This window comes from Rhinolophus sinicus, chromosome X (assembly GCF_036562045.2).
Source record: "Rhinolophus sinicus isolate RSC01 chromosome X, ASM3656204v1, whole genome shotgun sequence".
NCBI lineage: Eukaryota > Metazoa > Chordata > Mammalia > Chiroptera > Rhinolophidae > Rhinolophus > Rhinolophus sinicus.
In genome coordinates this window covers 82,364,015-82,388,670 of record NC_133768.1, presented here as the reverse complement: position 1 = coordinate 82,388,670, position 24,656 = coordinate 82,364,015, and the positions used below count along the sequence as shown (strand labels likewise).

General features: G+C 40.8%; 1 protein-coding gene and 1 pseudogene across 2 annotated transcripts; both read left to right on the top strand.

Moving 5' to 3' along the window:
- Window positions 1-959: 959 nt before the first annotated feature.
- On the top strand, window positions 960-18,275 carry STEEP1 (STING1 ER exit protein 1). 2 transcript variants are annotated; one of them, XM_074323505.1, is made up of 8 exons: window positions 960-1,148; window positions 3,834-3,951; window positions 11,797-11,838; window positions 13,505-13,643; window positions 14,333-14,422; window positions 15,007-15,099; window positions 16,795-16,887; window positions 17,298-17,435. In XM_074323505.1, the coding sequence occupies exons 1-7, from the start codon at window positions 1,025-1,027 to the stop codon at window positions 16,855-16,857; spliced, it is 669 nt and encodes a 222-aa protein (XP_074179606.1). In that variant the 5' UTR covers window positions 960-1,024; the 3' UTR covers window positions 16,858-16,887; window positions 17,298-17,435. The 2 variants fall into 2 exon arrangements, with proteins under 2 accessions (XP_074179606.1, XP_019572605.1); XM_019717046.2 differs by having other exon boundaries at window positions 16,795-18,275.
- Window positions 18,276-19,930: 1,655 nt separating this feature from the next.
- LOC109437685 (nascent polypeptide-associated complex subunit alpha) lies at window positions 19,931-21,022 on the top strand (annotated as a pseudogene).
- Window positions 21,023-24,656: the final 3,634 nt, after the last annotated feature.

The following is a 24,656-nucleotide window of genomic DNA, read 5'->3' as shown; positions in this document are numbered from 1 at the left end:
AATGGTAAAGCCGCTTTGGAAAATACTCTTGGCAATTCCTCAAAAGGTTAAACATCAAGTTACTATGTGACCCAGCAATTCAGCTCCTAAGTATATACCCAAGAGAACTAAAAACATATATCCTCAGAAAAACTTGTACACCAATGTTCATAGTAGCATTACTCATTACATTAAAAAAGTGGAAACAACCCAAATGTCCATCAACTGATGAATAAACAAACAAAATGTGGTATATCCATTCAATCAAATATTATTCAGCTACAAAAATGAATGAAGTTCTTTTTTACTGATTCATTACTACTTTTTATTCACACTGCAATGTGGATGGACCTTGAGAACACTGTTAAGTGAAAGAAGCCAGACACCAACAGCCACGTACTGTATGAATTCCTTCATGTGAAATGTCCAGAAGAGGCAAATCCATAGCGACAGACAGTAAGTCATTAGGGGTTGGCAGGGAAAAAGGTGGGGAGTGACCGCTAACAATATTGTATTTCTTTTGGGGATGACGAAAATGTTCTGAAATTAGATAGTGGTGATGGTTGTGCAACTTTGTGGATATACTAAAAACTACTGAATGATACACTTTAAAAGGGTGAATTTTATGTTATGAGAATTATATCTTAGCCTTAAAAACGTCTCTACTTCATTAAGCACTCATCCTGAATACAGTCATTAAAATCATAGAGGCACACCTAAAATCTGTATTATGCATATATGTGTGGATATAGTCCTTTGTGATACCTGGTCATATATACATATTATTATAAAATAAATAAATAATATTAAGTTTGTCCCAAGTAAAGCAGTCCCAGCTAACTTAGGCCAAATCAAAAAAGATTCTATTTGGCTCTGGACGGCCCCCGAACATCTTAGCTTAATGGGACCGCCCGGAAGTCTACATGACTATTAGTGACACATGACCACAGTTACCGTGCGGGGAAAGGCTCGACGCGCGTCGATGACGTCATTTACGCGCGACCCTTATTTTTGGTGCTGAGTTTGTAGGCCTCTCCTGTGAACTATGCCTAAAGTTGTGTCCCGGTCGGTTGTCTGCTCCGACACCCGGGACCGGGAGGAATACGACGACGGCGAGAAGCCCCTCCACGTCTACTACTGTTTGTGCGGCCAGATGGTTCTGGTGCTGGGTGAGTAGTCGGGAACTGGGGAAAGTCTGCAAGCAGCGAAACTTTGGGTTCTCGATTGCGAATTTTCTCTGGCTGTGATCTGGAAGCTACGTCTCTTTGAAGATTGGTGGTCTTACTTTCTGCATCAAAATCCTCCTTACACATCCCTGCCACACTCCAGGGCAGTTTTTCTGTTTTCTATTTAACCTTGTAACTCTGTATCCAAACCTCCCTCCAAACTAAATTCATCCTTCAGAAAAAGATATATTGTATCTATTGTATCTTCTCTTCCTCCCACTCGGCCTCTAGATGCAGTAATATCTCTTATCTTAAACGAAACAAAACTCTTCCTTGATCCTACATTCTCCTCCAGTTATAACCCCATCTCTTTGCTTTTTTATAGCAAAACTTCTAAAAAGGGTTGTGGTATTAGCTGTTTCAGCGTCCTCACTTCCCATTCCCTCTTAATCTCACTTCACACAGGCTTTCCTTCCCACCTCACCATCTACACCATATTTGTCAAGGTTAATAACATATTGCCAGTTCCAGTGGTCAATCAGTGTTCATTTTAGCCCCCAGCTCAGTGGCCTTTCACAGAGATGAGCACTCCATCCTTCTTGAAACACTTTCATTTGCTTCCAAGACTCCACACTCTCCTGATTTTACTCTTACCTCGATTTTGCCCTTTCTCAGTGTCTGATTCCTTTTTCTGTCTCAGACTTTTAGGCATTACAAGGCCCTAGGGCTCAGTCCTCTCACCTGTTCTCAATCTGTACTCACTCCCTAAGTGATCTCAACCATTCCCAAACTCTAAATACCATCTATGTGCTGATGACTCCCCATTCTTAATCTGCACTTCTCCTTAAACTCCAACTGCCTGTTCTATGTGTCTACTTGGATGTCTAATGGGCCTCACAAAGAGATCATGTTTAAATTGACTTCATGATCCCCTACTCCCTACTCTCACTGTTCCCCTCAGTCTTCCCTATTATAGTCAGTGGTACCACTATTCACCCAGTATCTTAGAATCATTCTTGAATTCTCTTTTTCATACCTTACATCCATCTAATCCATCAACAAATTCTGCATGTGCTTCCTTGAAAATCTATCCAGAATCTGACTACCTCTTACCACCTCCATTTCTACCACTCAAGTCCAAGACACCATCATCCCTCACCTGAGTTGCCACAATAGTAGTCTCTTGCTCTGCATGCTTTGTCCCCAGTGTCTGTTTTGCACACAGCAGCCAGAGTCCTGTTTCAAAGTGGTGTTGTCCTATAACACCAAAAATAAAACGAAAGTCCATTCCAAGACCATGTGTGATCAGACACACAGCTACCTCTCAGACATTGTCTCCTAACACCCTTCCCCTTTCTCACTGCACTCCAGCCACAGTGGTCATCTTGATTTTTCTCCATCATGTCAAAATGTTCTTGCTTCCAGGGCCTTTGGATTGGCATTTCCTCTGCCTCGACCACTCTTCCCTCAGTGCTTCCTTACTTCATTCAGGTCTCTTGCTGAAATGTCACTTCCTTAGACAACTCTTCCCTCGCTACCTTATGTAAGATAGCACCCTTGTCACTCTTTGTCTTCCTACTCTGCCTGATTTTTCTTTGTAGTACGTATCACTATCTGAGATCACTGTTTCTCCTATTATCCTGCCTAAATTTTTTATTAGTACTTATCATTATCCAAGATCACATTATACAATTACTATTTTAAAGTTTTCTACTTCCTCTGCCAGACTGTAAACTTCGTCAGGTCAGGGACATTGTCTGCTTTATTCTTGCTGAATCCCCAGCACAATGCTCGAACTGTGCCTGGTATATACAGGACCCTTGCATATTTATTGAATAAATGAATTCTCTTTTGATTACCTAGACTTAGGTCTGAATTCTTGTTCTGCTTCTTATTAAATATGTGGAAGATCTCCTACCTATTCTAAGCCTCAATTCGCTCATCTTTAAACTAGGAATACTAAATGTCTACTCCAACAGGTCAATGTGAAGAGTAATGAGCTACAGTGCAAACTGCCTGGTGTTCTCTTAACTCCCCTCTCTACCTCCTCCATTAATCTCAAATCACTCTGATCACTTGAGTTCTCTGTGATCCTTTAGTTACTTTGCATTATATCAATTTTCCATCTGCTTTATAACTGTACCTAATTTATTTCCTGTGTGTTTTCATTGTTTTCGAATTACAACTCCTCTAACTGGGATGGGGCATTTGCATACTATATATAGCATACCACCTACCTCTCTCTCCTTTTCTAAGTACTTATCCACTTTTCCCAATGCCTTCCTCATAGGTATTGGAGGACGCTTGATTGTCTCTTCTGCTTCTAGTGCACTGTAACACAAACCAAGTGTATTATGACATCTGAATCACAGAAATACAGAAAACTTGAATTGCAGTGGTAGGAAGGACTTCTGAGATAATATAATCTATTCATCCTTCAAATAAAGAAACAGACTTCAAAATGAGGAAGTGATTTGCTAAAGATCATCAGGGTAGTAACAGAGCTGGGACTAAAAGTCAGATCTCCTGACACCAAGTCATTTTTAGTTGGAAAATTCAATAATAGGCATCAATAAGCATAGTAATTATAGTAAAAATTACAGTGCTGGGGGCCCCACTGAAAACTTCTGATTGCCTCAGGGTATTTTTCAGTGACTCTAGTGACCAAATCTTTCTCCATTCCTTCAGACTGTCAGTTGGAGAAATTACCCATGAGGCCCCGGGATCGGTCCAGGGTGATTGATGCTGCCAAACACGCCCACAAGTTTTGTAACACAGAAGATGAGGAGACTATGTATCTTCGCAGGTAATATGTCGATGTTCTCTGTCTAAGACTTACTTCTTGTGTTGGAGTCTAGTTCTGAGGACTATAAAAACCCCATCTAGTGTTGAACAGGTCATCCATTTGGGCCCAATGCTTTGACGTTTGTGGTAGGTCTCTAACTTCTGTTAATGCAGCAGTATCTTTATTGTTTTGTTGAAATGGTGCTGAGATGTAATTCTGTTGCCATTTGAGAGCTGTAATTTGGTTTTTTGCAAGTAGAATGAGTTCATTCAACCTGTAATCTCTTAGGGCATACTATTAATATATGCAGGCACTGAGCTAGGGACTGGATCTGTAAGGATGAATAAAGTACCATTCTTACCATCAAAGAGCTAATGGCTCAGCCAGGGAACAGGCTACCTATCGTGATATGGTAAAATACTGGTGTTGTGAACAAAAGGTCTATGGGAAAACAGATAGCAGTGACTCATCGTACCTGAAAGGTGGTCAGGAGAGGTAGAAATAGATGGTGGCATTTGTGATTGGCCTTGAACTACGATTTCACAAAGTAGATGAGGAGAAGGAGGAGCATTCCAGGTGAAGAGAATAAGGAAGCATTAAAAGCATCAAATATGATGTGCTTAGGAAAATTGAATGGTCCTTTGTGACTAGAGCCCAGGTCACTACCAGAAGGGGTTCATACCTCCTGGGGTGAGGACAGAGTAAAATGCTGAAGTAGACAGATAAAGTCCAACCTTATCTATAGACAATAGCCATCTCCTTTTTTTAAAGCAGAGGAGTGACATGGTTAGATCTCTTTTAGATTTGGGAGTTGTTGGTGTATTAGGGGAATTCAAACCTGGGAAGGGATAAAATTCCATAGAAAGAATGTGGAGCAAGAAGAAGAGAAGACTGAAGATACAATACTGGGAAGCATTGACATTTAAAAAGCAGACAAAATAATTGGAACAGAACAAGGAGAACCCGGGATGTGGAAAACAGGAGAGGACAGAGTTTCAAGAAGTGTGTGTGGGTAGAGTGGTCATCAACAGGTGCCAAATGCCACAGAGAGGTCAATCCTGGGGAATTAAAAAGTCCATCCATTCATTCAGCAAATATTTCATTTATTGGTCTCCTATCACGTGCCAGGTACTGTTATAGAAAACTGGGATATCCTAGTATATTAGTTTGCTAAACTGGGTGCCTTAAAACAACAAAAAATAATTTTCTCATAGTTCTAGAGGCTAGAAGTCTGAAATTAAGGTGTCAGTAGGGCCATCCTCTCTCTGAAGGTTCTAGGGGAGGATCCTTCCTTGACCCTTCCTAGCTTCTGGTGTTTGCCGGCGGTCTTTGGCATTTCTTGGCTTATAGATGCACCACACTCATTTCTGTTTGCATCATCTTATGGCCTTCTCCCTGTGTCTCTGTCCCTGTGTTTCTTTTCTTCTTATAAGGACACCAGTCACATTAGATTAAGGGCATGACCTCACCTTAACTAGTTATACCTGCAATGACCCTCTTTTCAAATAAGGTCACATTCTGAGGTTCCTAGAAGGACATGACTTTTTAAGGGGCACCATCCAACCCAGTACAACTAGTAAACAAGGAAAGAACCCTGCTCTGGTGGAACTTATATTCTAGTGTTGAACCAGAAAAAGCTACAGGCTGACATTTAGCTATCTTTATTTAAGAAATCAAACTGTTATCAGCCCACACTAATGAAAAGAGTTAGAAACCACTGTTAGGTGACATTCAATAGCAAATCAGGCATCAAGCACCATTGTGGCAACTGGGTTTCTAGAATTATGCAGTTGAAGAGAAAATTGGTTACGTACAAGATACAACCAGGGGTGCCGATTATATTAAAACTTATGAAATTCACAAAGGAAGTCCCTCCAGGAGACATTGGGGAAACATTCATTTCTATGGTATATAGAAAGGTTTATAAATAACATGCCCTATCGAAAGCTAATCCATCCTTTGTGCTTTCTCCCTCCATTAATCTTTATTTAGGTTTCTGATTTTGAAAATTATTAACTATCTTTAGAATTGGTAAAATATTTATTACGTATTATAATATAATTATATATTAAGTAAATATATATTATTCAGTTACTACAGAAAGTAATCTAACAACACAGCTAGGCCACAGACTCCTATGGCACTATAAGGCAGATGCCCTCAACTCTAGACCAGAAAACTGGGTGGCCCTAGGCTGAAGTAGAAGCCCTGGAATCCAATCAGCCTGATCCTAGAAGTGAGCCAGCTTCAGGCCCAGCCTTAGTGCTGGGTACTCCCCAAGCCAGTGGCCTCTGGCTAAGTGACTCTGTTGGCCACAGAGTTCTTAAAGTTTACCAACAAGGCATGGTAAACTTCCCCCTTGGTTGACATAGTTCCTGCTCTAATCATGAACAGTCTTCCCAAGGGCCCACTCTAGTGTGCTCCCCTGCTGGCCACTGTGGAATTTCGGTCTACTCTTACCCTTCCTCTTCTGGAGCCAGCTGAGTGTGGGAGCACCAGTTACTAAAAATACATCAGTGTGCCCAACACAGGCCCTGGAGCCCATCACTTTTCCACCTCCAAGTCTTTCCATTCTAAAGTACCTCTCCTTTGACACTGTCGTTCCCCAGCTCCATCTTTCCCTCATCTACCACTCCCCCAATTGCAAATCTAGTGGGTGCTTTTCTGTCCATATCTTTTTGACCATGCCTCCTTTGATGCTGTCTCCTTCCTTGATTTCTGTGAAACTGCTCTTGTGATTCTCCTTCTACTTCTTTGGCTTGCTCAGTCCTCTGGATTCTTCTGCCTGCCCTTAAATGTTGGTATTCTCCAGGGCTCTTGATTTTTATGACTAAGTCCAAGCTCATCATTTCTCTAATGTGGAAAATGCCACAGGTTGGTTCACTCAGCACCACTCCCAACACTTTTCTCTTATATCTGCGTTTATACTGTGTCTATAAAGTTACGGTACATATTCCAGCCCCCCACCAAAACAAACAAACAAACAAAAAAACCCCCTAAGATTCTGAATGTGACTTAGCTTTTGCCAAGTAAAAGGGATGGAAGTAGAAGTCGTTGGGTGGGGCTTCCAAGGAAAGCCCTTTTTACTTATTTCTTCCAGCTTTTTGGAAAACAGACTTGATAGTCTTTTTTCAAGACTATCAAGAAAGGAAAGGCCAGGCCTACCCAGTAGCTCAGGTAGTTGGAATGCCGTGCTCCTAACGACCAAAGGTCACCAGTTCGATTCCCACATGGGCCAGTGAGCCGCACCCTCTACAGCTAAGATTGTGGACAACAGCTCTCCTTGGAGCTTGGGCTGCCATTGGCTCGGGCTGTGAGTGGCCAGCAGCCAGCATGAGGTGAGCCGCTGACTGCCTACCGCAGACTGCCGACTGCCTCAGCGGGGGGAGCAGCGCAAGGCTTATAATACCTCAGGGCCAGGGATCTGTCACTGAGAAACAACGGCTTGAACCGGAGTGCGGCGGTGGTGGGGGGGTTGTGGGGGGAGGGCGGAAGAAAGGGGGAAAACTAAAAAAGAAAGGAAAGGCCACAAGAATTGCGGAGCTTTGCCATGCTTTCTTTGGGTCTCGACCATGGCTAGGAATCACCTTCCTCTAGACTTCTTTCATATAGAAACAAAGTCTTATGTTGAAGACACTGTAGTCAGGTCTCTGTAACTATCAGCCAAACACAGTTTCTTCTTTTTCCTCCTCCTATAATGATACCACCATTCATGCAGTGGCGCAAGGTAGAAATCTGGGAGCCAGTCCTCTCTTTGTCTCATACATCCCCATTCACACTATTCCCTGCACAATCCAGGGGATACGCTCACCATGTACTGTCAGTTCTCCCTTCTAATCTCTCTTGTGGCTGCCTCCTCACATTCACCCTGCTACACTGCCATCACTGCCAGTACCCAGTAACACTTGCTTGGGCTGTTGAAGTGGCCTCTTACCTGGTCTTTTTGCCTCTAGTTTTACTTTCCTCCAGTCTGTTGTCTACTGTCTGAATGATCTCAAATGCACATTTTGTCAATCAATCTCCTGCTTCAAATCTTTCAGTGACTCTTCATGACCTATAGCAGTGGCTTTCAAACACTTTTAGACAACGAATGCTTTCTTCAAATGAAATTCTTACCCAGAGATATAAGTAAGCAGGAAGCTGCTCTGAATGGGGAAGAGTTGAGCCCAACCCATTGAGGACTCCTTCCCTTCCCCTATCCAATTTCATTGTGGAGCACAATTTAAAAAATCCTGGAGGATAAAATCTAAGCCTGAAGACTCTCTGTATGATCTGACCTTGGCATACCTGTTCATTCTCATCTCTTAGGATGCCCTGGATTTTTTTTTTTTAAAACAACCAACAAACATTTATCATCTCATAGTTTCTGTGGGTCAGGAATTCAAGAGCAGCTGAGCTGGATGGTTCTGGTCTCTCATGAGGCTGTAGTTAAGAGCTTGACCATGGGTGCAGTCATCTGAAATCTTGATTGGGCTGGGGGTTCCACTTCCAAGGTGGCTCACTTGCATGGTTGGCAGTGGAGTGCTAACTGTTGGGGAGAAGCCTTAGTTCCTCACCACAGGGATCTTTCATAGGATTGCTAGAGTGTCCTTGTGACATGGCAGCTGGCTTCCCACAGCGTGAGTAATCCAAGAGAGAACAAGGCAGAAGCCACGATGTCTTTTATGTCCAAGACTCAAAAGCCACACACTATCATTTCTGCAGTGTCCTATTGGTGTCACAGGTCAGCCCTATTCATTGTGGGAGGGGACTACAAGGATGTCAATAGCAGGGAGAAAGGATCATGGGAAGCCATCTTAGAGGCCGTCTGTCACAACCAGGAAGAATGTTTTGTTTTCGGCCTTCCCTATCACATATATTCCTAGAGGTTAAGGGTAAGAAAGACAACCAAGGTCAATTAGTCTAAATGTCTAGCTCATATTTATCACTTTTTTATAATCATACCACTTAAAAGCCTTGTCTCATTTACATTAGAGGCTGAATATCTAAAAAAAATGAACTTTTGAGAGTAAGAACCCTGCCTTCTACTTCTAAAACCCTTAGGACATCTTGCCTGATTCTTAGCACATAGTTAGGAATAGATCAATTTTTATAAACTTGAAAAAATCCCATTTGTCATAGGTATTTGAAAATTAACTCATTGGGAAATATACAGCCCCCCCTTATTTGATATTCCTGTGTTTTGAAAGCCCCAGCTTATGAAATTGGCTGTCTTCAGGATTCTAGAAGCATGATGAACCTTTCCCTTCAAGCTGAGGCTGAATTTAGAATCCCTGCAGGAACCAGATGGGGTACACATAACAGAAAATATTGTGAGTGCCCTAGTCCAGTGATGTTAGCAAATGGGAGCACATTTGACATAAGTAATACTTGTAAGCAGAGAGGCAGAGTGTTAAAGATGGTAGAGAGCACAGACTTTGGCATTATACCTCAAGCAGCGCCACTGTATTTCCTCTCATTCTGTGTGTTGACTTCACTTTTTTGGTGGTATTTTTAGAAGCACAAAAGTTTTTAATTTTAGTCAAGTTCAATTTATATATTGTTTCTTTAATTGCTTGTGCATTATTCAGATTTTCTTTTTCTTTTCCAGTGAGTTTTGGTAGTTTTTGTCATTCTGTCGTTCTAGGAATTTGTCCCTTTCATCTCGGTTATCTAATTTCTTGGCGTATAGTTATTCATAATGTAATCTTAAAAATCTTTTTTATATCTGTAAGATCTGTTAGTACTCCTTTGATTTTTTAAGCGCTAATAACAGACTATTTGTAATTCTCTGAATATGTTGTTCTGTTGTGCCTTTGCACATAGTATTCCCTCTGCCTGAAATATCATTTTCTATCAGGACTGTCAACTTGAACATCACCTCCTCGTGAAGCCTTCCATGATTGCCTCAGACAGATTGGTGGCTCTGACCTCTGTGTTCCCATTACACTGCATACATTCCTCCATTTTAGAACTTACCTCCATGATTATAATTCTCCTCACTAAACTGAATTCTTGAAATAATTCATTCAACCAACATTTATTGCATGTCTATTTTGTTTCCAAAATAGACACAGCTGATTTGACGACACAAAAGTACTTTATTCAGCTCTGGGAATAGAGTGGCAAGACAGACAGGCATGATCTCCACTGTTCTGATCTCATGGACCTCACAATCTAGTGGGATGACAGAAAAATCAAGTAATTATGATTATGGAAGGTCATATGAATGAAACAAAGGGCTCATACGGAGAATCACATGAGAACCTCTTAGAAAAGGTGGTCAGGGAAGGCTTCCATGACTAGGGGATATTTGAACTGAGACCAAAAAAGATGAGAATGGTACACCTTTGACAAAGTGGTAAGAAGAGCATTCTAGGCAGAGAGAAGAGTGTGCCTGAAAGGTCACAGGTGGGAAAGCACTTCTTGGTTCAAAGAACAGAAGAAAGACCCATGTGGGTAGTCATTGTTGAGAGAGGGACGGAATGTATGAGGTGAGGTAGGGGCCCAATTATGGGCTCAGTTGCTGCCTGATAGACCATGGTAAGGAGTTGGGATTTTATTCTAGGTGCCTTCAGAAGCCACTCTTGACTCTATTTAGAGAATGATTTGGAGTGAGACTGTAGTGGAAGCAGATTCTAGAATAAGCGGTTGCATTTTTATTATAGACATAAATTTAAAGTGGGGAATGCCTAAGTCTCTCTCTCTCTCTCTCTCTCTCTCTCTCTCTCTCTCTCTCTCTCTCTCTCTAACACACACACACACACACACACACACACACACACAGCTGATTTGACGACACAAAAATCTGAAATTTCCACGTGGGGGAAAAGTCAAAGACAAATATCAAACTGGGGAAAAATATTTGCAAGACCCTTTAACATTTGCAAGTCTCTTTAATATACAATAAAAAGACAACTCAATAGACAAAGGGTAGGAACTGACAGTTCACACACACATAAAAAGAAAATACAAATGCCTATTAAATATATGAAAAGATGCCTAACTTCACTCTTAAAAAAAAAAGAAATACAAATTACGAGATCATATTTTTCACGTGCCAGATTGGCAGTAGTGCATTTTAATAACATTATGTAGGGAAACAGGAATTCTCACATTGGTGGTGTAGGAGTGTAAATTGATTCAACTTCTCTAGAGAGTAATTTGGCAGTGTCTATCAGAATTTAAAGTGGATACATTTCTAGGAATTTATCCAAAAAGTAAAAGACATTTTGGTTCATCCATACAAAGGAACACAATACAGACCTTGTAAAGAATGAGGCAACTCTTTTATCAATGATGGGAAAGGATCATCTATGTATTTTTTAACGAAGATATATTTTTAAGTGAACAAAGAGGTAGAGAACAGTATAAGGTATGCTACACTTGTCTAAAAAGGAAAAGAAATAAATTACATTTTCTATATATATCAATAAGGATTCTTTGCTCATATCATTGATCATCTCTTGGAGGAACAGAAGAAACAGTATTTGCCTCTGGGGAAGAGAACTGTGTGGGTGGAGGATGAGTGGGGAGCATATTTACATCTCATTTTATGCTCTGTATATCATGTACACATACTGCCTATTAAAAAATTGAAACAAACAAGGGGAGGGGAAGTGAGGAGACCAGTCAGGAAACTGTGACAATAGTCCAAGGAAGAGATACTGGTTGCCTGAACTAAGATGGTGGCAGGAAGGTGGAGAAAAGTAGACGAGTTCAAGATTTTTTTTTTTTTTTAGATAAAAGCCACAGGATTTGCTAATGAAGTTGACCTGTGAAATGAAAACTTTGAAAGGCCCTTTTAGCATTTGAAGAAATGCAATAGTGTGGTTAGTAGGTTAAGAGATTTGTTCATATCTTCTTTGATTTCCTTTTTCTGTGCAGGTCTGAAGGCATTGAACGGCAGTACAGGAAGAAATGTGCAAAGTAAGTATTAACAGTGTGGGTTTCTCTGAGCATAAGCAAGTAGAGGCAATAATGTGTTAGGAACAGAATTATTTGGATAAAATTATCTGTTGTATCTTTATCCTTGTAACTTCAACTGCACAAATACCAATATGCTCCTTGAAAAGACTAGTCAAAGTTACATCTCTGACCAGCTTGCCACAAATGTTTTTTTTTTCCAACACAGTATAATTTTAAAAATTGAAATGTAAGTCATACATGATGAAATTTCCCCTTCTTAAGTGTACAATTTGATGAGTTTTTACAAAAAAAGCATGCAGTTATGTAATACCGCCACTACCATGATGTAGAACATTCCTAGTATCCCATGTGCTTCTGTTACGGTGGTTTTGCCTTTTCTAAGATTTTCTGTAAATTCTACAGTATGTGTTCTACTACATACAATATGTATCTTTTATGTCTGGTTTCTTTCACTTAGCATAATGCTTTTAGGATTCATCCAAGTCGTTATGTATATCAGTAATGTGTTCCTCTTTATCGTTCAGTAGTATTCCATTGCACCACAGTTTGTTTCACAGTTCACTCGTTGAAGGGCATTTGAGTTATTAATGGTTTTGGCTATTACAAATAAAGCTGCTATGAACATTCTTGTATAAATCTTGGTGAGAAGATGTGTTTTCTCTTGGAGTGGGGTTGCTGGGTCATATGGTAAATGTAACATAGTGTAATTTAGTCCAGGCCCATTTATAAAGCCTATTATAGGACCCCAGACCCCAGAACTTTAATGCTATATATATATATATATATAGCATATATATATATATATATATATATATATATATATATATAGCATTAAATAAAATATAAATATATATATATTTATATTTAATGCTATATATGTATTTATATTTAATGCTATATATATATATATATATATATATATTTATATTTAATGCTATATATATGTATATTTCCAACTTTAGGTTAATAGAATGTTAAACTGTAGTAAGGTTAATCTTGTTGAAGTAACTACAGTTACATCTTTGCTTTCAGAAGACTCAGACTAGGAGAATTAAAGCAGGGAAATGGCTAAGAGGGCATTTTAGTTCACAACCATACTGGATTCATTAAATTAGTTTTTTTCAGACCTTATGGGACTCCTTCATTTAGCTGAAAAAGTATAATAAAAATGACCCGCCAAAGAAAGTGGGCAATTACTACAGGAATTCGTGTGCCGACCGCTGCGGTGGAGCATTTACACTCCTTCTTGACACTGATAAAACAAAACAAAACTAGACAAAACCTGCAAGTAGTTACCCAGACACCTGGAAAGAATGGCAGCAGTTTTAACTGGAAAGTAATCAGTAGCAGGAGCCAGCGTTTACCAAATTTATCTGATGATAAGAATCACTTGGATGCTGAAGAAAATGACAGATTCCCAGGCCGCACCCCCTAGATTTGCTGAATCAGGATCTCCTAGGGGAGGGGCCTAGGCATCTGATCAGCATTTTAACAAGCACCCTCAGTGATTCTTATCAAGTAGTTTTGGGAAACACTGGGAAGAGCTCATCATTAGTTTATCACACACACACACACACAATTCCTGGAGTCTGAGCACACTTTGCGAATCACTGTTTTGGGGATCTGGATTCTGAGGCCTCCCAGAGATTCACTCTGCTGTTCGCAGGTGTGGACTGCCACTCTTCTACCAGTCCCAGCCGAAGAATGCTCCAGTGACCTTCATTGTGGATGGAGCAGTAGTCAAGTTTGGCCAGGGATTTGGGAAAACGAACATATATACTCAGAAGCAAGAGCCTCCTAAAAAGGTAATTATCATTGAAGGAGACAGAGTGGTTAACATAGCTACAGGTTTAGCTAAATTTTAAGATTATAGTACATGAGAAACTGCCTTTTATGGGGATGTAACATTATGTTACGTCCCCGTAAAGTGCAATTATAGAGATGTAACATGTTATATAGATGAAACATCTATTATGTGTTCTTTTTTTCTTTCCTACAGCTGGCCTATGAGTAAAGTTAGAAATTGTGGCTTTTATTTGCATTTATTTTCTTCCAAATTTCTTCTTTTTCCAGTGTAAACAATTAAAAAATGGAATGAATCAGGCTAATTTTTAAATATACTTTAAAGACCTTTGATGGCAAAAATTAGAAAAATATAATGCAAATAAAAACATTGGCACTTTTAGATAGGCCAGCCTGTCCCACAGAGATGGGTGTTCCCTCCCCCCCAATAATTACTTCCCAGCACCCAGGCACATGTGCGTGCATTCTCTCTGTTTCTCTCTCTCTCTCTCTCTCTCTCTCTCTCTCTCTCTCTCTCCCCCACCTCCCTTCCTCCCTCCCTCCCTCCCCCTTCCTCCCTCCCTCCCTACACACAAACACACACACACACACACACACACACACACACACACACACACACACACAGAGTCACATCCATGGCTCACAGAGCCCCTTACAGTGATCTAGACTGATTCCTCTTCTGTGACTTTAGGTGATGATGACCAAACGGACTAAAGACATGGGCAAGTTCAGCTCTGTCACTGTGTCTACTATTGATGAAGAGGAAGAGGAGATTGAGGCTGTAAGTGCTTCTGCTCTCAAGGGAATTGGACTGGGGGTGGTGAAAATAAAGGGGCTCTAGAACTAGAGCATCCAGTAGCAGAATAATTAGAGACTACATGTAGACCTTGCTCTGTTAGTAAAAAACTATGAGACTGGCTATTTCCTGTGTCCCTGGATCCCAGTGCCATCTGGAAAATGAGAACCATGGAGTTGGATTAGACGAGTGATTTTTTTTTCTATGCTTTGGGGGACAAATCCCTCATCCCTCTTCAGTTTAAATACTGTTGGGCTCATTGATTTCAGGTCCCTTCTAGTCCAGCTCTGATATTATGAGTCTGCCCTTAGCAGTAGCAGCAATTACCTTTATGGTACTTCAGTATAATGATGTTTACAGAGAAAGATGTTATTTTTCATTTTAAAAATGGTTTCAGTTGAAACCTGAACTCTCCTGGATTACTGAAAAGCTGAAGAATTGAAAGGGAACAGACTCCTGCTATTTCAGTAATAATTTCATAATTTGAGTGGTATAAATGGCAAATTAAGGTCTCTTTTGTTACTCATTGGTGGGACTGCTGGTTGAAGGATGCTTATTTTTTCCCTCAGAGAGAAGTGGCTGACTCGTATGCACAGAATGCCAAAGTGATTGAAAAACAGCTGGAGCGCAAGGGCATGAGCAAAAGGCGGCTGCAGGAGCTGGTGAGTGGCATGGGATGGCAAGGTGCTGGGCTTGAGTATTTGAATCTCTTGGTCTGAAACACCCTCCAGCAGTCAGGGATATCTTTTAGGAAGTCTGTTGGGAGTTAGTGGTATAGTTGGCTGCCAGGTGTCTAACCCTGGGCTATGACTGTCAAGATACCCTGCTCTGGAGTAGTGACCACAGGATCCAGGCCCTAACTGATAATAATTGTTTCCTAGCCCCAACTAGAATAATATTTCAGTCTGCTACTTGTGGCCCAAGGTCAGGAGTTGAAGATCAGGGTTCATGGATGCTCTCCCAGGATATGATGACACATGATAGTGTTACATTCATGGGACCAGGTATAGGGCTGGTCATTGCTTCAAAAAGCGCTGTTACCACCACCAGTTTCTGCGTTATTCATGGATTCATCATAGAGCATGGACATCTACTTATGATGGTGTCTACATTTTTTTTTAAATATTTCTTTTTTTTTTATTGGGGAAGGGGAACAGGACTTTATTGGGGAACAGTATGTACTTCCAGGCCTTTTTTCCAAGTCAAGTTGTTGTCCTTTCAATCTTAGTTGTGGAGGGTGCCATTCAGCTTCAAGTTGTTGTCCTTTCAGTCTTAGTTGTGGAGGGCAGAGCTCAGCTCCAGGTCCAGTTGCCATTTCTAGTTGCAGGAGGCACAGCCCACCATCCCTTGCAGGAGTCAAACCGGCAACCTTGTGGTTGAGAGGATGCGCTCCAACCAACTGAGCCATCTGGGAGCTCAGCAGCAGCTCAGCTCAAGGTGCCGTGTTCAATCTTAGTTGCAGGGGGCGCTGCCCACCATCCCTTGTGGGACTCGAGGAATTGAACTGACAACCTTGTGGTTGAGAGCCCACTGGCCCATGTGGGAATCGAACCAGCAGCCTTCAGAGTTAGGAGAACGGAGCTCTAACTGCCTGAGCCACCGGGTCGGCCCTACATTTTTGTTTTCTTGACAATAATTTACTTACGATATTTCTTTAAAATCAGATATCACTACATTGGTGCCTCTCATCAAAAGGTACACCAGTCTATCCTGATGACTGTAGAGGATTTTTTTGGTGACAGAGGTGGTAGGTCCTGGGAGCTGCTTTACCCTGCCATAGTGGCTTAGAGCAGCGTTTATCAAATTTTCTGAGGTGAAGGACCAGTGCTTTCTTGTTTTCTAAATTTCCAATTTGTCAGGAACAGGTTTATAACTTATAAAATGCAATAAAAATGAATTTGCCTCAATTCTTCTTATTTTATTTTATTATTATTCTGTCAAATGACTAAAAGATTCTAAATGCTTACTCTCAATTTTTGTGTGTGTCTTGCACTGACCGATAACAAACAGTTCATGGACCACACAACTTCAAGAACAGTGTTTTTGTTCCTGTTATGCCAAGATATGCCATGATATTGATTCCCTCGGCCCTTCAGGGGCCCTGGTGTTGTAGGATTCCTACACTTGATTGCTTTGTGTATTTATGCCATTTTACCATACAGATGTTATCATTTTCTACATGTGCGATAACATCAGAAAGTTTGGGAAGCAGTTGCTAGAGATAATGATTTTAGAACTAGTATTCTAGTTTGTATACTAAATGAGCATGGAGAGATTGTGTTTGGGCAGTTAGAATAAGGAAAGGATATAAGACTTTCATTGCATGTATCAGAACATATATTGTTCTTCCTCCACAGGCTGAACTGGAAGCCAAGAAAGCGAAAATGAAGGGGACCTTGATTGACAACCAGTTCAAATGATCAGGACCTTTCTCTGAACCCACACTGGAGGCAAGCATTTAGACCAGGAGGCAAAAGAACTTTTTCTTGACTGCGTGGATTGGTTCCTACCTTTATTCCCGAGCAGAAGGCTTTATGTTGCTTCCGACATTCAATGAGGCCTTTGAGTCCATCTGACCTGCTTTCCAGAGATGGGTCTTTCTGTTTATGGGTCTTCTATACTATTTTTTTGTCCCTTTGACGTAAACTTCTTCAGATGTGTAGAAACTCTATGAATAGATCAATCAGTGCCAAAGTGTCTGTAGTTTTTAAAGTAGCTATTCTTATTCCTTCTTCAGAGTTAATACAATACATAAAGATTTTTTAAAAAAATATGATATATCATAGAAAAAAGTGGTATGAATTATATTTAAAATCACAGCAAGTCAGATGCTTTTAAGTGACTCTGTTTCTTTTCTTAGACTGGCAGGTATCGGCTATGGTTCGAATCTCTCTACTGTCAGAGAAAATCCATAAAAAGGCAGAATCTGCATAAAGCTTCCTTTACTTCAAATATGAAAGCCATAGGTGAGCCATCTCTTATCAGACTTTGAACTTACAGAAGAAAAGCCAGATTGGAGTGAGGGGGTAGAATAGCTGAGATCTGAATGAAAATGGAGTCTCAATAAGAAACAAGGGAGCTACTATCCTGTTGAGCAGCTAATAGTACTGTTTCCATGTGTGAGTACCTGTGAGGGAGACAGAGGGTAAGAAATGATGCTGAAATTTATAAAGTATCTGTGATATCAATATGTAGTGTTTGTATCCATGTTTAATCTGTTCACCTGTATTACAAGGTATTGGGGCAGGAAGAATGTTTCAACCTCCTTGTAGTATCTATAGAGGGTTGCACTTAGTAAGTGCCCAAGATGTATATGTGAGATGCTGTTGGAAAATACTAGGGCATTTTTCTTTGCTTTTTTTCTGATTTTTTTTTATTTGGGAGGAAATGTAGGTTGATGTGGGGGTTGATATAAGCTAGTAAGAACTGGGAGAAAGAGGGGTGGAGGTCCTGGGAAAACCCAGGGTGGTAACATCCATCTTCCCAGTTATTCGCCTACATCCAGTGAAGTCTTTGCAACTGAGCCTTCCTCTCCACTTCATTTCCTGTTAGGCATCATGTAGACAACTAACCATAACCTCCACAAAATTCTTTGATCTCAACTCCAAACAATGACCTTCCTCTTCATACCACTTTAGCCACAAGCTGCCATGACTACAGCCTGGATGTCACCTACACCACCTCTGAAATCCGGTGTTCTATTCTCTGCCCACAACCTTCTATCATTGCTACTCTTACATTCTCACTTCCACTAAACCTGTTTTATTTTGTTTTTAGATTTGAAGGATATTATTTTATTAGTAGTAATAATAAAAAATAGTAGTAATAATGATAAAAATACTAGCTACTTTTTATTGGTACTCACTGTGTGTCAGATGCCATGGAAAGCACTTTATAGGTATTACGGTAGTACCTTAATCTAAACAATACAATAATTCCATGAGAGAGGTTTAACTATAGTAGCTCCCCCTTATCCATGGGGGATACATTCTAAGACCCCCAGTGGATGCCTGAGCCCTATATATGCTATGTTTTTCCCTATACATCCATGTACATTATTGGCTTCTCTTTGGCATGTCTTAATTCCCAGTATCACTACTCTTGCACTTTGGGGCCACTATTAAGTAAAATAAGGGGTTCTTGATCACAAGCACTGCCATACTTTCACAGTTGATGTGATAACTGAGATGGCTACTAAGTGACTAATGGAAACCATCAACAAAACGAAAAGGCAACCTACTGAATGGGAGAAGATATACACCAATGATATATCCACTCATATAATCATATATATTTTGGATATATATAATATCCAAAATATATAAAGAACTCATACAACTTAACAACAAAAAAACAACCCAATTGAAAAATGGGCAGAGGACCTGAGTAGACATTTCTCCAAAGAGGACATACAAATGGCCAACAGACATATGAAAAGATGCTCAACATCACTTATCATCAGGGAAATGCAAATTAAAACCACAATGAGATATCACCTCACTCCTGTCAGAATGGCCATCATCAATAAATCAACAAACAACAAGTGTTGGCAAGGATATAGAAAAAAAGGAACCCTTGTGCATTGTTGGTGGGATTGCAAATTGATGCAGCTACAATGGAAAACAGTATGGAAGTTCCTCAAAAAATTAAGAATAGAACTACCTTATAACCCAGCTATTCCACTTCTGGGTATTTATCCAAAGAAATCCAAAACACTAATTTGAAAAGATACATGCACCCCTACATTCATTGCAGCACTATTTACAATAGCCAAGATATGGAAGCACCCCAAGTACCCATCAATAGATGATTGGATAAAGAAAAGATGGTACATATATAACAATGGAATATTACTTGGCCATAAAAAAGACTGAAATCTTAACATTTGTGACCACATGGGTGGTCCTAGAGAGTGTTATGCTAAGTGACATAAATCAGACTGAGAAAGGAAATACCATATGATCTCACTTATATGTGGAATCTAAAGAACAAAATAAACCAACAAACAAAACAGAAACAGATTCATTGATACAGAGAACAAACTGCTGGTTGCCATATGGGAGGGGGTTTGGGGGTCGGGCGCAAAGGATAAAAAATTAAGAAATACAAATTGGTAGTCATAAAATTGTCACAGGGATATAAAGTACAGCATGGGGAATGTAGGCGATGATATTGTAATAATCATGTATGGTGCCAGGTGGGTACTAGATTTATCAGGGGATCACTTCATATATGAATGGACAGAGGGCTGGTTCATGTCCAGGTGCAAGGTTTCATGATACTACTCAGAATGGCATGTAATTTAAAACTTATTAATTATTTCTGGAATTTTCCATTTAATATTGTCAGACCGTGGTTGACCACGGGTAACTGAAACTGAGGAAAGCAAATCCACAAGTAAGAGGGGACTACTGTATTGTCATTCTCATTCTACAAATGTGTACTCTGAGGCTTGGGAAATGTTTAAGTTTCCCAAGATCCCATAGCCAATGAGTGATAAAGCCACAAATATGACTATACAGCTATGTTGAACTACTACTCCTGTGGAATTTTATAAAATATTGAGAACAGATCACAATTTCATTTTGAGAAGCTAAGTAAAGTGCGATGTAAAGACAATTGTATAGAGGACTTCCTGTAGAAAATGTGTGGCTACCATTCTACATATTTTCTGAATTATTTGTCCTTATATACTCATCCTAAACCATTTCAGCATCTGGTTCAAATTATGCATTTTACTTCATCTTTAAAACTGCAAATTGTTGCTCTTTCTGCTGCCATCTTGGTTCCATGTTTACTGCACAAAATGCCCAGTGAAGCCACAGAAACTGTCCTTGCTACGAGCAAGAGTTGACACAGCACCAGGCTGAGACAGGGTCTGGAACAGAATCTGACAGTGATGAAACAGTACCAGAGCTCAAGGAACAAGATTCCACACAGGCAACCACCCAACATACCCAGCGGGCAGCAGCAGCTGAAATCGATGAAGAATCAGTCATTCAAGCAAAACAGCCAGAGTGAAAAGAAGGCATGGAAGGCTATATTCAAACTGGATCATCGACAGGTTACAGGGGTTACTAGGGTCACTATCCAGAAATCTAAGTATGTCCTCTTTGTCATCACAAAACCAGATGTCTACAAAAGCTCAGCTTCAGATACCTACATAGTTTTGGGGGACACCAAGATTGAGGATTTATCTCAGCAAGCACAGCTAGCAGCTGCTGAGAAATTCAAAGTTCAAGGTGAAGCTGTTTTAAACATTCAAGAGAACACACAGACTCCAACTGTACAAGAGGAGAGCAAAGTGGAAGAGGCTGATGAAACAGGTGTGGAAGTTAAGGACATAGAATTGCTCATGTTACAAATGTGTCCAGGGCAAAGTCAGTCCGAGCCCTGAAGAACAACAGTAATGATATTGTAATGCTATTATGGAATTAACTATGTAACCATCTAAAACCGAGGACCTTTTTTTCATATTTCAAAAAAGTAACTGGAGCTTGCATTGAAATTTGTACTGTTTCTATCAATAAAATCATGGCTTCCTCTGGGATGAAAAAAAAAAAAAAGACTGCAAATTGCTACATCATTAGCATGAAACAAGCATCTTCATTATGTTTAATTATTTCACATTGAAATAGCTATTAACATAATATGGCATAGTTGCGCTATTCTCTTTATTTACTTGTCTTTTAGCAGTGATTACAGTGTTTTAATGTTAGTATAAAGAGCCATATTGAAATTTCAGAAACTTATTCTATATTTTTGTTTTTTAAATTATCAACTGTGATAAAATAGGAAAATGTTGTAAAATGTTTCCATTATAATAATTGGTGACATTTGGAAGTAAAATTTTATTGTTTGAGACAAATTGAAAAGCTTTTTAAAAACTAGCTTGTGTTGACCATTTTACTATCCTTACCACTGTGGACCACCTCCTTTTCTTTCTTTTTTTTTTAAATTAAAGTTTATTGGGGTGACAATTGTTAGTAAAGTTTTCTTAAGGAAAAATGTTCCCTTTTTTATTTCTCTGATGTTTTATTTTTCTTCTTCACCTGACTACTCCTCTTTTTCACTCAAATTTTAAAAAGCACAGCCCATCACACCTGAGCTTTTAATATTTTACATTCCTCTAGGAAAACAAAACACATTATTTGTGGTGAATTCAACCTGGTTTTATTTTATATTTTATATTTTATATATACATATATATTATATATATAATATTATATATATATATATATATATATATATATATATATATATATATATATATTATATATATATAATGTTATATATTCTAACTGATGTGAGGTGATATCTCATTGTGGTTTTAATTTGCATTTCCCTGATAATTAGTGATGTTGAGCATCTTTTCATATGTCTGTTGGCCATCTCTATGTCCTCTTTGGAGAACTGTCTATTCAGGTCCTCTGCCCATTTTTTAATTGGGTTGTTTGTTTTTTGTTGTTAAGTTGTATGAGTTCTTTATATATTTTGGATATTAACCCCTGATTGGATGTATCATTGGTGAATATCTTCTCCCATTCAGTAGGTTGCCTTTTTGTTTTGTTGATGGTTTCCTTTGCTGTGCAAAAACTTTTTAGTTTGATATAGTCCTATTTATTTATTTTTTCTTTTGTTTCCATTGCCGGAAGAGAAATATTAGAAAAAATTATTACTGGAGAAGGTCCAAGATGGCGGAATAGGTAAATGCTATGTCTGCCTCCTCCCAGGATCACATTAAAATTGCCACTAAATTATAGAGCAATCTACCTCGAGAATCATCAGAAGACTAGCTGAACAGAACCCCTATAACTAAGGATATAAAGAAGAGGCCACATCAAGACTGGTAGGAGGGGCGGAGATGTGAAATGGGCTGATTCCAAACTCACAGGTAGTGATTGAACACCCAGAGGGACATCTTGGTGGCGGAGGACCCTGCTGAAGAAGGAGGGGTCCCAGCTCCACACTGGGCTTCTCAGCCTAGGTGTCCTATGCCGGGAAGGAGTCCCCACAACATCAGCCAGTGAAAAACAGCTAGGATTCTGTCTGTCTGTCCCAGTGAGATGGAAGGCAGCTGGAAATCCAGATGTCCTCTTGAAGAACCCACGCACAGACTCACTCGCTTGCAAGCACTCACCCTGGGCTCTGGCAGAGGGGCAGCCACTCAAGAGGCACCAGAGACATACAGGGTAAGACTGAGCTGTGTGGCGACAGGGTGAGGGCTAGAGGGACATGTGCCATTATCCCTGTGTGGAGTGCATCTCATGTGGAGCCCACAGGTGGGCACCATCTTTCCTGTATTGAACCCTTCCCCAAAGGGCCAAATCTGAGACCCCCATTGGTCTGGTAAAATCCACACATGTGCACCACCTTAGTTGCTTTCTTAGACTCTGCCGCACCCAGCTATTGCAGCATCGCCTGGAGCACTCTCAGCTCCTGGTCAGGCAGCCCCACCCCGCAAACTGCGGGAGTCTTGTACAGCAGCAGTCGGCACTTGGTGGCCTGGGAAACTTGGCGGTCTGTCACCCCAGCTTGCAGCCTTTCTTGGGTGGCTCTCAGGGATCTGTGGGCCTGAGGCGAGTGATGGCTGCCATGGTTTACTCTGGGCATTTTGTGTAGTGGCCATAGGCTCAACACCAGCAGAAGAATTGAATCTACATTGACCAGGCACACCCCGTGGCTCCCTGGGGCTCTGCCCAGCTAGCACAGCAATTAATGAAGCTACTCGTAGCTCCTGGGCAGCTGGCCCTGCCCCACAAGCTGCTGGAGGCTTGTACAACAGGAAATGGCCCATGGCAGCCTGGGAAACTTTTGGGGGCAGGAAATCATCCACAGCTCACACTACAGCCTTTTTTGGATGTTTGGGCCCAAGGCAAGTGGTGGCTGGCCATGGTGTTCTCTGGCCAGTTTGCAGAGTTGCCAGGCTCAGCACTGGCACAAAAACTGAATCTGCATTAACTTCATGAAAACCACAGGCCATACTCCGTGACTCCCTGGGACCACCCCATCCAACTCAGCTGGGATTGGTGGGGTCACTGTCAACACTGGATCAACCAGCCCAGCCCACACACCAAGGAGGCTCTTTCAGCATCTGAGCCTTACGAGCAGCCAGCAGCTGGCAACAGGCCGAGGGGGCCCTGGGCCTTCTGCTAAGCAGCCCCTGGCTTTATACTGGTGGCAGTCGGCCTCAGTTCACAGCAAGGCCACCCACACACGTCCCCAGGTCCAACAAGGCAGCAACCAATGGCATATAACATTTAGCTGCTATCAGGAAGCCCTGGGCTGGTCGTAGGCAAGGCCGAAATTGGCCTGCATGGGAGGCCCTCCCAAGACTCACCATAAAGAACACACCAGAGGCCAGCATGAGACCATACCAGGACACTACCTGATTAGCCCCACAAGTAGCACACCAAAAGGGTGGCCTCAACAGGCATAAAAGCCCACTTGGATGAATACCTCTCTGTGGGATTAGCCAACACACAGCTGCTCATACATGCTGGGTGTAGCCAATCTTCAGAGTCAGTCAGCCTGAAAGTTTACCCCACCCACTGACATGCCAAAAGAAATTAAGACTTGGAGTGGCTGGATAGCTCAGTTGGTTAGAGCGCTAGCTCTGAACAACAGGGTTGCTGGTTCGAGTCCCACATGGGCCAGTGAGCTGTGCCCATGACAACTAGATTGAAGGCAACAAGCTGCTGCTGAGCTATCGGAGGGGAGGCTGGATGGCTCAGTTGGTTAGAACACGAGCTTTCAACAGCAAGGTTACCAGTTCAATTCCCACATGGGATGGTGGGCTGTGCCCTCTGCAACTACAATTGAAAACAGTGACTGGACTTGGAGCTGAGCTGTGCCTTCCACAACTAGATTGAAGGACAATGACTTGGAACTGATGGGCCCTGGAGAAACACACTGTTCCCCAATATTCCCCAATAAAATTAGAAACACACACACACACAAACACACACAAAAAAACAGTTAATCCACCTGAAATTTATTTTAAAAAATAAATAAAATGAAATAAAATAAATAAGGAATTAAGGCTCAACTGCAACACAATACACACAACAGAATACTCACAACACACAAGGGACACTCCTGGAAGACACAGGGGATTAGGGAGACTGTGCCACTGGACCACACAGGACACCTACTACATAAGGCCACCCAGCAAAGAGAGACATAGGAGATCTACATAAAACATAGAAGCAAACACAGA